At 30.7% G+C, this 13,191-nt stretch overlaps 1 protein-coding gene across 47 annotated transcripts in view; it reads right to left on the reverse strand.

The window, feature by feature from the left end:
- The window catches only part of RIMS2 (regulating synaptic membrane exocytosis 2), a 780,681-nt gene that overhangs the window by 291,023 nt on the left and 476,467 nt on the right, over window positions 1–13,191 (reverse strand). For all 47 annotated transcript variants that reach the window (XM_074267248.1, XM_074267268.1, XM_074267279.1 and 44 more), the window contains one exon: window positions 5,594–5,710. In XM_074267248.1, coding sequence (XP_074123349.1) covers window positions 5,594–5,710 — 117 coding nt within the window. The remainder of the gene's footprint in view (window positions 1–5,593; window positions 5,711–13,191) is intronic.

A 13,191-nucleotide genomic window follows, 5' to 3' on the forward strand; every position in this document is an offset into this window, starting at 1 on the left:
TTAGATATAATTAGATGAATAAGTAACCAAGTTAGGTTGCACTCATGAATCAAAATAAATTCCTGAAAACTTTTAAATGAAAGAGAATTTTGTGAAATAAATTATACACTATATGTAAATATTCACTAAATGTTATCAGTTAAAATTCTTTTTTCACAATAAAATTGTTCTAAAAATGTATATAAAATCCCAGCTATCACTACATAAATTATTAACTGTTAAGAAAAACATGCAAAAACCTGCTCAGGAAAAAAAAAACATAATGTGCTACTTAAAAACCAACTAAAATAGTTAAAAATTAACAAAAATTAGTAAGGAGCAGAATAGTTCCATAGAAAAGGATCCAAGATTCATAGAAAATAAAAGAGTTGTTCTTTCTCTAATTCACCTTTTTCTTTTTTTTCTTTCTTTTTTTCTTTCTTTCTCTCTCTCTTTCTCTGTCTCTTTCTTTCTTTTTTGCTGAGGCATATAGGGTTAAGTAACTTGCCCATGGTCACACATCTAGCTCATTTTTTAAGAATGACTTAACATTTTCTTATTATCTGATTAATGTGCATGATACTGTTATCTGTTATGATAATGAGGGGAATACTGATTATTAAGTAAACTAAGTTTAATGCAGAGGAACTTCCAACTCTTTTTTTCAAAAAACTGATAATCACTAAAAATATTAATTCTAGACCACTCTTTTATCTAGGATTATTGAAGTTTCAAAGTATTTATTATTTCCTAAAAATACTCAGAAAGGCTTAACTAGCATTAAAAAAAAAAAAAAACCTAAAGGAAATCAACATATGTTTAATATAAATCTGACAATGGACTTAATTAGAACAGCACAAAACTTAAAAGAAACATAATTGTTTGGGAAAACATATTTTGATGTTTACTGGAAGGAGCCATTTATATTCTCTTAAATATTTATATTTGAAAGGCACTATAGTGTTGTAGTGGAAAAAGTTCTTCAAATTTGATATTACATGGTCTGTGCCATGCAGCAGTTGTATAAACTTGGAAATGTCCTTCATCTCTATCAATCTTAGTTTCATTATCTGATATTATTATTATTGAGATAATACTATCTTATAATACAATGTAGCACAATATAATATCTACATTGATGTTTCAACAAACTATATAATAGGACTGTGTAGAAAACACATGCATTATAAAAGACCTTTCTGAAATACAAAATGTTTTATCTCTATGGTTTTCCTATTATTTAAAATAATTCTTTAAAGTTAAAAAAGTAATTTACATTAATTAATTAATTTAATCATAACAACAACCTTGTGAGGTAGGTGTTATTATTATCCCTATTAGACAGAACGTGAACTTTAAGTGTCCAGAGGAATACAGCTAATAGAGTTCAAATTCAGGTCTCCCAAGTCTAACATTATCCATTGTTCTAGTGCTGGATGGAATTACAATCAGATTAAGATGTTAGTTCCTCATTTGTTAAATGAGGTGATACTTACATATTTCACAGCCTTGTTGTGAGAAAAACTCTTTGTAAATCTTAAAATATGATATAAATTTCTGTTAAAACCATTTCACCTCTCTTTTTATCTAATCCAAATCCTACATATCTTTCAAGACCCAACTCAAGTACCATTTTCTCAATTATACATTTTAAGTACTCTAGTTCACCCATTTCTTTCTTTTCTATTGGATAGAGAAGCTCATAAAGTATTAATTTCGCATTCTTAGATTTTTATCAATATATCAACCATTTAATAAACTACTGCCTTAGTTCAGTGATATTTGTTTTTATGACTTAAGGCAAAACAATCTGATTTCCAGTACCTTAAATTATAAATGCTTTCAGAAAAACAAAATACAACAGCAGCTGAAACATATATATATTTTCAATAGATTTTAATACAAGACTGGCACAAAATATTTCCTAAATACTTTATTAACTTATTGGTTTACTATGTATTTAAAACATACAACCAAAATAAAAATCCCCAGAAAAAATTGTATAGAATTATAATTTGTCCCAACAATTTTAGCCTTGGAAAGCATATCAGAGGTTTACATGTTATAATAAGAATTAATAGTGTATCAAGGAGACATTAAAATTAACATGATCTTAAGTTAAATGAACAAAATGATGATGAAAGCCATAAAGCAAGTGTTCTGCTTTGGTCAGACAACATTTGAAATATTGTGTTTATCTGTGAATGCCACATTATAGGGACAACATTCACAAAATAAGATATGCATAGAAAAGTATGACCAGATGATGAGAATTGAAAACTTGGAAAGACATGGAGGCAGGAAGAGAGATGATCATTGCCTTAAAATATCTGAGGAGATAAAATTTGATTACATTTGTCCCCTCTTCTCTCCAAAGTTAGAACAACAGGAATTCTACATAGGAAATATATTTTAAAAACTAAACCTTTCAAAAAGTGTTTCCACTTTGGATTCCCAAAAGACCTTCCTAAGGAGATAGAGAATTTTCATTCAGTGTAAGTCTTGAGTGAAAATTGAATGGCCACTTGGAGATTCACACTTCTAATTAGAGTTAAATGACTTGAACTCTAAAGGATTACTACGAAAAAAGATAGTGATTCTAACAAAATATGAATCCATATTGCTAATCATTGTTCTGAATCTGCTAGAGCAAAATGCAACTCATTAAGGATACAAGGCTCAAAGAGTGACTTGTCCAGGGATATAATGCCAAAATTAAAACTCAGATCCTCTGACTTAAAGTTCAGAGTTCAATATCAATACTGCCTGTAATCATGAAAGTGCCACACCGGCTACTGAGTTTGAATTCAGTAAAACCAAAGTTCATCCTGTATTTGGTATTCATTATATGTGACTCCTGGCAAATCACAAATGCCCAGGCTTGGATATGATAATAATAGATCACACTTCATAGAGTTATTCTAAGGATAAAATGAGAAAAATATATATTATATTTTCAAACCTCAGAGAACTATGTACATGATAACTATTATTATGTTACCTATGTGACTTTAGTGAAGAGAACTCATTGAATTAGACATTTACATCTGGAAGGGGCCTTAAAGGTTATTATGCGCAATTTAGTCATGATCACATAGCAAAAAGAAAATATTTGACCCTAAAGTCTAACTCTATATTCAATGTATCTAAGCCTTGGTTTCTTTATCTATCAAAAAGATATAAATACTGGTTACTTCCATCTCATAGAATAAGTTTAAGAAAAGGCTCTTACAAATAACAATATTTGCTAAAGGTATCATAAATGACTCTGAAAGTTATTGAATTCCAGGAGCTAGCTTTATTAATAAATATTTATGTGGTTTTAATTTTGCTTACTTGCCAGTAGGAAAACACCACCATTTATATGACATTTATGCCTATCCCTTAATTCTTTATCCATATTTCCATTAATTCACTGAACAACATGAGGGCTAGGGAAGTAGAAGATGAGAAGAAAGACAATCTTAGGCATGGACCTTTGGTTTCATTGGTATATTATGGTTGTTGAGTCATTTCAGGCATTTCCAACTCTGCATGTCCCCATATAAGGCTTTCTCGGCAAAGATACTGGATTGGTTTGCTATGCCAGGGGATTAATAAATGAGGCAAATGGTTAAATGACTTCTCATGGTCACACAGGTAGTAAGTATCTGAAGACAGTTTTCAGTTCAGGTCCTCCTGATTCCTGGGGTCCATGTTCTATCTACTGCAGTACCTGACTTGCCACTTTCCTTGGCACAGGGAATTCATACTGAGGTAATTCCTATCAAAGCAATTCAGTAACTTCTGTAATTTATACTTCCAGATGAAGTTGAATGGAATAAAGAGAGATTAAGAGATATTCCAATGGTCACATAGTCATTAAATGTCTGATGCAGGATTAGAAACTGACTTTCTGAATGAAAAACATGCTTTATCTACTACATCCATATCTCTTCCTTCTCTCATAGAAGAGACATGCATTAATTCATTCACTCATTTATTCTACAAATACTTATTATATGCTTATATAATATATATGTGTGTATGTGTACATATATCAAACATCTATAAATATATGAAATATAGATATAAAAGTATATCTTTTTCAGGAGCTTACAATAGGATAAGACAATAAGACATAAAAAATATCAAAAATATAATAAATTTAAAGGAGAAGTACAGGAAGCTTTGAAGATTCAAACAGGTGGAAGATGCAAAGAATCAAGAAAAGCTTTGTAGAGGACGTAGCATTTACACTGGATCTTGAAGAATAAGAATCATTTCAATAATTAGAGCTGAAGAGGGTAAGTACATATCGAAAGAATTGTGTAAGTGAAGGGGCAGAGAAAGAATGGGATGATCTCAAAGATTAACCAATAATATTTGTTATAAAGAACTTTGAGATAAAATATTATAATATCCTTTATGTGTGGAAAATTAGTCTTATAAGATATTAACAGATTAACTCAAATTTTAAGAATCACCAGGAAGATAAGAATTAGAATACAGTTTCCATGTTCTTGTAATATAACAACTACTATATCCAAATACCCAATGGTGGTTTCATGCCACCATATAGGAATATTTATAAAACCTTGACCAGAAAAATTCCCAGGTATATTTTCATGAAATTATATGATCCATTTTAATTAAGAATACAGAAACATCTAATTTTTATTTAAATTAACAAGAAGGATCTCATATACATATTTACTATTTTATTTGTTAATTAAAGACCAAAATTGTGAGTAAATGATGATTTTTCTACTTTCCTAAAAAAATTGATTTACATAGTGAAGTATGGGGAGGTTAGAAGATAGGTGTATGTATACATAAATACAGTTATATACATATTCATTTATATATGTATGTATATATTTATATATATGTGTGTGTATGTATATATATATATGATGGATACATACATATATATGGTGTATAAGATGTCTCAAAAATCATAGTGATATATTGTTTTAATAATTTTAAAGATCCAAATACTCAAAAATCAACATTTGAAAGACTGCTTAAATTTTTAAAGATACATTGCTAGATTTATTGTTAAAATCCAATATAACCACCATCTTCTGCAATGCCATCAGTTGTCAATTTTCAGACTTTCTATGACTTTTATCAGTTGTTGCTCTGTGACTGAAAGCTCTAATATTATCCAAAAATTGAGATTTTAATGCATAATTAAGAATTTTGACATAATCCCACAAGAAAAACTCTACTGATGATAGATCAATAACTAAAATAGTCAAGAAAAGGATTTTCTCTACTGATTCATCACTTTTTTTTTAAAGGGGTGAACTAGAAACTGTCACACCAAGAAGGCATATGGGAAGGATATCCAGTCTTGTTAAAATGAACATTTTTAAAATGTGATTTAAAATTCACAAAAGAAATTTAAATAAACTTTTGAATGATATCTTCTAAGTTTGTGGCATCTGTAATTTTAAAGTTATTAAAGCTTGAAATTGTATGAAGACTTCTTGTATATAAAAAATGTATTTTGAATATGAAAAATTTTAAGTTTAATTTTAAGTTTAGGTTTAAAACACTTTTCAGTATGAAATAACTAGAACAACAAAGTATTTTAAAATTTCATTTAATGTTATTCTATTATATTTACCTGTCTCTCTCTGGAGAATAATGGTCATCCAGGGCACGATGTCTGTCCATTCGGCTGATAGTGTTATAATGTCCACTAGAAGGTCGTGTCCCTCGAAGTCCCTGCTCCACGGTTCGACTGAAAGAGATAAAAAGTCCATTAACTATCATCTATAATTATGAACCATATCCATAAACTACATTGTAAAATTTTCTTTCATAGTAGAGAAATTTGGGGACAACAACAATAGCAAGTATAAACAAATCTAATGGAACAATTGTGTTGACATAAAACATATTCCTATTAAGAATTAGAAAAGAGCAAAAAAACTGTCTATAAAACACTACTATCTTTTTTTTTTTGGATGATTTATGCGGGTTTATTTATTTTTTATTAATTTTATAATTATATTTTTGACAGTACATATGCATGAGTAATTTTTTTACAACATTATCCCTTGTATTCATTTTTCCAAATTTTCCCCTCCCTCCCTCTACTCCTTCCCCTAGATGACAGGCAATCCCATACATATTAAATGTGTTACAGTTTAACCTAGATACAATATATGTGTGTAAATCCAATTTTCTTGTTGCACGTTAAGTATTGGATTCCGAAGGTATAAGTAACCTGGGTAGAAAGACAGTAGTGCAAACAGTTTACATTCAATTCCCAGTGTTCCTTCTCTGGGAAACACTACTATCTTTCAAAATGGGAAAACACACTATGTACTAATTAGGAAAACAAGAAGTAAAAGTAAATTGTCAAAAGGGGGAGGAAGCAAAAATAAGTTTGTTGTTTTTTTTTGCCTTTTACAATCATATTGTTTTGATAACTAAGATTTGTTTAAACCACAAACTAATACATGAAAACAAAAAAAATGCCCCAAACAAAAACAACCTCCCCAAATAAAATACACTAGCCATCACATGTAGAACCTAATAGATAAGCATCACTTTACAAATCAATGAGTTGATTATGTATATGCATATATGATATATATATATACATATATATACATATGTGTGTATTTATGACATATCTGAAATATCATAATCAATTTTATGTTTATGAGAGGCAGGATGGTATAATAGATATGAAGCTGCCATAAGAACCAAAAACACCTAAGTTTGAGTTCTGTATCTGACACACATTGGCTCTGAAACACCAAATAATTTATTCAGTCAAAAATCAGTCCCTATACTCAAGGAATTGATAGTATAATAAAGGAGACAACAAGCAAACAATTTGTACAAACAATATACGTGATGGATTCATTAAGAGAAAAATCTAAGAGGGAAAGCACTACAATTAAGTGAGAAAGATCATAAAGGCTTTTTTTTTTTTTTTAACAGAAGATAGGACTTAGTTGAGACTTGAGAGAAGCACTGGGAAGTCAAAAGGCAGAGATAAAAAAGAAGAAAGTTCTAGGAAAGGGAAAAACCAGTGAAAATGACCAGAGTAAGTACATGAGTGCCTTTTGCTAAGAAAAGTAAGGAGACCAGTATCATTGGATTGCATGAGGAAGTGTATATAGTTCAAGAAGACTGGAAAGGTAAGAAACATCCAATTTATGAAGTACTTTAAAAGTCAAAGAGCTGGAAGTGCCTATAGAGTTTATCTAGTAAGAGAAAGACATGGCTAAACCTGTACTTTAGGGAGATCGATTTGACAGCTAAATGGGAAAAGACTTGAAGTAGAAAAACCCCTACCATGAAGGCTATTTCAAGGCCAACCATGATGTAATAAGTGCCTGCAGAAGGATGATAGTTATGTTAGAGGAAAAAGTGAGACATATACAAAAGGCAGAAATGACATAACTTTGTAAAATGATTACATATGGTTAATAAAAGAAAGCCTATAAAAAAGAAGAAATATTGAAAAAATAAAAAATAAACCAAGGCTAATTGATCTTCCAAAACTAAGTATAATCTGGGAAAGGCAGGGAAGAGGAGATTTTTAATAGAAAAAGAGGTATTTCAAGCATTCCTAATAAAGAAAATAGAATTCAGTATGTTCTTCAAAACACAAGTGGGGATGAGTGGGGGAAGACAAACATTTATTAAGCACAGGCATGGTGCTAAGCTTTCTACAAAAATTACTTCATTTAATCAAAATACAAACACAAGAGATAAACCTATAAAGTTAAATACATTTGAGCATTTGAATGGCTTAAAAGACATACAAGTATTACATTTTACTACAGAGAGAAAAGACAAATCCCTCTTTACAATTCCATAGTTTTTATGGGTAAGAAAAGTCAAACTCAAAGTCTGACTTTCTTTGGCTTTCTTCTATCACATTGTATACATGTGCACACACATACATAAACACATATATGTGCACATACCCACATGTATACATATATATATGTATTTATATACACATATATGTACACATTTACATGCTCATTTATATCTTTTATTTTTCCATTGTAAAAATTTCTCCCAATATACTCTCCTTTCTCTTCAGAGAGTTATTTCCCTCCCAAAAAGAGAGAGAGAATAAATTAAACTGATCTGTACCTCTATAAAGTCTGAAAACATATTCAGTGTTCATACCAGCAGACTAACTACCTTGGCAAAGGAGTCAGAAGATATGTCTTTCATATTTCTTCTTCGTAACCGTTTTTCCTTTGTAATTTTGCAACATTCATTTTTTATTATTTTGAAGTTATTCTTTCAATTTACATTATTGGAATCATTGTGTGTAGTGTTTTATTAGCTCTGTTCACATAACTCTTTCCATGATTTTTGTATTCATCTTATTCATTATTTCTTAGAGCACAGTAATATTTCATGACTTCACATACCAAAATTTGTTTAGCCATTCCTGAATTAAAAGCCTCTCTTTCATTTCCAGTTATTTACTATGACAAAAATAATACCATATTTGTTGTGGTATATATTATTCAACAGATCTATTGTTAAATGTGGGGAATTACTGATTAAGGTCATCCTTGAGAAATATGCCAGAAGTGATGCCTACTATTGGGATCTCTGGGTTAATGGGTATACACATGTTAATTTCCAAATTGCTTTTGAAAAGGTTGTATCGTTTCATAACTGAACATGTCATTTTCCCATAACCCCTCCAACATAAACTATTACCATCTTTGTTCATGTTTGTCAATGTTTTGGGTGTAATGTGAAATTTAGATAGTTGTAATTTGTCTTTATCTTCTTATTAGTGGAATCATTCTTTTATATGGTTGCTAAATGTGCAATTTTTCTCTAGAAAATAGTTAATATCCTTTGACCTCTATGTCTTGGAAAATTAATAAATAATGTATTTCATCAGCATTTGCTATGTGCTAACCACTGCCATACAAATAGAAAAGTAATATTGTCCCTCTTCATAAGGAACTCACATTCTTAAAGAAGAGACAAAAATGCATAAGGTTTCAGCTACAAGTCAGAGAAAAAGTCCCAGGGTCTTAGGACACAGAGGCAAAGTAGATGGTTATATTTCTTTTTAAATGTTATTTACATTGATAAAATCATTTTGGTTCTGATATTGAAATATTTGATAGTGGCAAGGCTTTTACTGAAATTTCTTTTCTGATTCTACAATAGATATAGCTGTATCGTGTGCAGGACCAATTGTTAGGCTACATCTCCACAGGGATTACTGTTCAGGAAAATGGGTGAGGGCACTGACCTGGAAGCATTACTACCCCCAAGATTTTTGGGATCTGGGTCCTGAGCTGTGTCCATTAAGGTCTGAAAGGAGATAGTGGTCAAGACAATAGTTGTGATTTGACTTGTTTGGCATATGACAGCTTCTATCTCTCCCTCAGCATGCCTTGCTGCACCAGTTAGGCTGGTAGTTGGTGGGAATGGTTCCTTTACAGGATTTGTTTGATTGACACTTGGATAGCACCATGAATAGAGGGATGGGTCTGGAATCAAGAAGACCCTGAGTTCAGTTCCAGCCTGACACTTACTGGCTGCATGACACTGGGCAAGTCACTTAACTTCCATTTGCCTCTCTTTTCTCAACTTTGGAATGGGAACAATAACAATACCTGTCTCCTTGAATCAAATGAGATAATAATTGTAAACTTCTTAAAAGATCAATACCTTCCATCTTTTGTCCAAAGGACTTTCAGCAGCCAAGTCTCAGAAGCAAAGGAGCTCTATGAACAAAGTGGGGCCCGAGCACTGACTGAGAATCATTAAGAAATGGGTTCAAATCCAGCCTGATGATTGCTCGCTGTGTGATCCTGGATAAGTTACTTAACCATTCTTAGAATCAATCTTCATCTATAAATCGGGGTAGTAGCAACACTTGACCTCCAGGTTGTTGTGAAGATAAGTGGAGATACTTACTAGCTGTGTGACTGACTAACGCTCATAGACTATCTACCACGGTTACCTCATTTGTAAAATGTGGAAATAATAGCACTTACCTTCCAGAGCTGTTGTGACAATTAAATGAAATATCTTAGCACAGTATCTGGCATTTAGAAGGCACTTAATGAAGGGGTTTTTTTCTCTGGTTTGTTTTGCCTTCCTTACCTGTTCTGGGGGACATTACTATTCTTTTTTTCCCCTTCTTATCTGTTCTGAAGGACATTGATATTCTACAAGGTTTAGGATTCACCATTGTGGGCTGTCTCCATCAGGGTGGAATTGGTGGTGGTTCTTGGAACATAATATATGTGCTTAAATAAATGTTTATTACCTAGGAAACTAGTAGTTTTACTTATCTGGTAAAGAGGAAGTTCTCCCTTCTTTGTAGGAAATAGTATTTTGATTATACTTGTTTATCAAGATATATACATATATATATATATATGTATATGTTATTGGCCTATAACCCTTAGATATTAAAACCCTAAAATCCTAATCTGAGAAAATCAATACCAAGATTTTTTTTCCATTCCACATCCGGCCTTATTATAGATGCGTTTATTTTGTTTGTGTAGAAGTTTTTAAATTTCATGTAATAAAAATTATCTACTATCTTTTGCAAATGTGTCTATTCATTGATGAATAAGAATATATTTCATACCCATGACTGTGAAAGATATGATTTGCCTGTTCTAATTTTATGGTTTTTTTGTGGCATAGTTTTCCTATGAATGATAGAATTTTAAGTTTATGTAACCATTTTGAATATTTTTTAAATATGTAAAATGTTGGTTTAAGCCAAAGCTCTGCAATTTTTTCACAAATATTTACAAAATAGGGAGCTTTCAGGTTAAACATAAAATATTGCAAACAAGAAGAAAAAAGTTTAAACATAGAGATGCTACAATGATTATATAAGATCTATGAGCTTCTACATTGAATGACCATAAATGAGTAGAACTATATTTCATTGAGCAAAACGGTAAAATTTTAAATGAAAAAAAGACTTTCAGATATTTGTGACAAAACAGCTGAACTTAAAGGAAAACTTAAAATATAATATTCAGGAGAAATATATACACAAAGAACCAATTATAAAAGACCTAATAAAATAAAATAATTTCCTTCTTTAAAAAATATATGGAGGTTTTTTCCAAATTAATTTATGTTTTGAGATTTATAGAACACTTAGTTAACCTTGCATTGTTTTTAGTCCATTTTCTAGTCTACATTAATTCACTTCTCTATTTTTAAACTAATACCAAAAGATGTTGATGGTTTTTCTTTACAATATGGATTTGAAATATTAAAAACCTATTCTAGTATAATTACAATCTTTTTTTTCACTGGTTTTCTTGGCACCTAAATATTTTTACTGAAGTGAATTTTATTGTTATTTTACTTTATTTTGTGAAGCATAGATGTCAAATGTGAAAAAGTTCACTAGTAAGAACCACATTAAAATGTAATTGAGCAATATTTAACAGAAATAGATAAAAATAAAACAGAACATATGTAATATTAATATGTGGTTCTCTAAGTGCAGATGCAGATCAGAGGGATACTCCTGTATCTCCCAATCTCAACCATTTCTATTTGAGTTAAATACAAGGACTTTACAATATCTCTTTGATAGTTTTTCTAGCCTAGAATTAAACCTGTAAATTAACTTTGCTCTCTTTTTTATTATATCAGGTCAGTCATGAACACTAAGTATTCTTCCAATACTTATGTTCCTCTTTACTTAATTGAGAAGTACTTTGCAAATGGACTGATAATAAAAAAAATCTGTGTGCCTTGGTAGGTTCCAAAATATTTTATACATTTTGTGTTATTTTGAACAGTTTCCCTTTCAATTGCTGTCCCTTTAAATGTTCTTCTATTATATAAAATTGTTACTGATTTTTGTGGGTTTATTTTGTAGTTTGCCAACTTTGCTGAAGTCAATTGTTTCAACATCTTTGCAGATTTTCAACAATTTTCTAAGCAAATCATCATCTAATCAGCAAAAATGGATAATTCACTCTCCTTTTTACCTTTGTGCCTTGAATTCCTTTCTCTTGTCTTATTGCTACTGCAAAAATTTCTAGCTTTATATTAAATAACAGCAGAGAAAGTGGAGTGTTGCTTTACTTATATTTGCAGGCAAAGCTTTTAGCATATTCCTATTGCAGATGATGCATTCTTTGAGTTTTAGATTGCTGCTTAAAAAGAGTGTGGGTTTCATTTCATTCAGCAATTTTCTTGCTGCTGCTATAGTCTATGCCAGTTTACTTTGTTTTTGTTCTCACTGCAGTATTTTGTAACAGCAACCACTAATATTTGTCAATACTCCCAAGTATAAAAGTGATATTCCTGGGAAAGCAACAGGCTGTATTACAATAGCTCTCAGCCAAGAACAGGAAGTTTGAATAGAATAATTTGAAGAAGAGTATAAAGCTATATGAGGAGAGCTATATCAGGCTTGAGAAAAAGAACAATGGAATATTAACGGCAGCACTTTTTTCTCTTTAAACTCAATTGAGGTGAGAACTAATGTTTTTGAAAAGTAAATTTCCCAAAGTGGGAGAGGTTAAGACAATCTATCACCAAAAGGAAGGAAGTCAGAAAGAGAAAAATAAGCTCATCAGTCCAACCTTGCCAGAGAATGGGAGCTGGTGGAGAAAAGTATTAAGTGAACAAATTATGAATTAAAGATTGTTCTTTATTTATTTATCAGGTTACCTCATTTAACTTATTAGTGTTTTAGCTTATGGAAGCAGCTTAAATTACCTCTTGTGCATGTTTATCTCAATTATAGAAATGTAATAAAAAGGAAAGAAAGACATTAAAACATGTATTAAATCAAGGGTTTCTAACAAATGATCAGTCCTGGAGGTAATACAATTAAGGAGAAGTTGAGAGATCAATTCACAAGGTTTTGAAGGAGCTAATGCCAGTCAAACATTATCAATAACAAAAAAGTAACCAAGAGAACATTGACAACTATAATCTGGATATCTACTTTATCAACAACATGACATATTTATGAGAATAATTTATATGTGTATAATGCGCATCCTTGATAAGGTAAATATAAAGGAACAAATAGGCTTCCATAATTTTTAGTACACAATAGATCATATATTTATGGTTATGAACATTAGGTGCAGCAAAAACACAAATATATGTTCACCAAAAAGTTCCCTATTTTGAACAAACACATTTTAAGTTGCAAAAGGATTATCTATAGATGGTAAGTCTTTCAGAAGTTCCCTTTTTGTAAAT

This window comes from Sminthopsis crassicaudata, chromosome 1 (assembly GCF_048593235.1).
Source record: "Sminthopsis crassicaudata isolate SCR6 chromosome 1, ASM4859323v1, whole genome shotgun sequence".
NCBI lineage: Eukaryota > Metazoa > Chordata > Mammalia > Dasyuromorphia > Dasyuridae > Sminthopsis > Sminthopsis crassicaudata.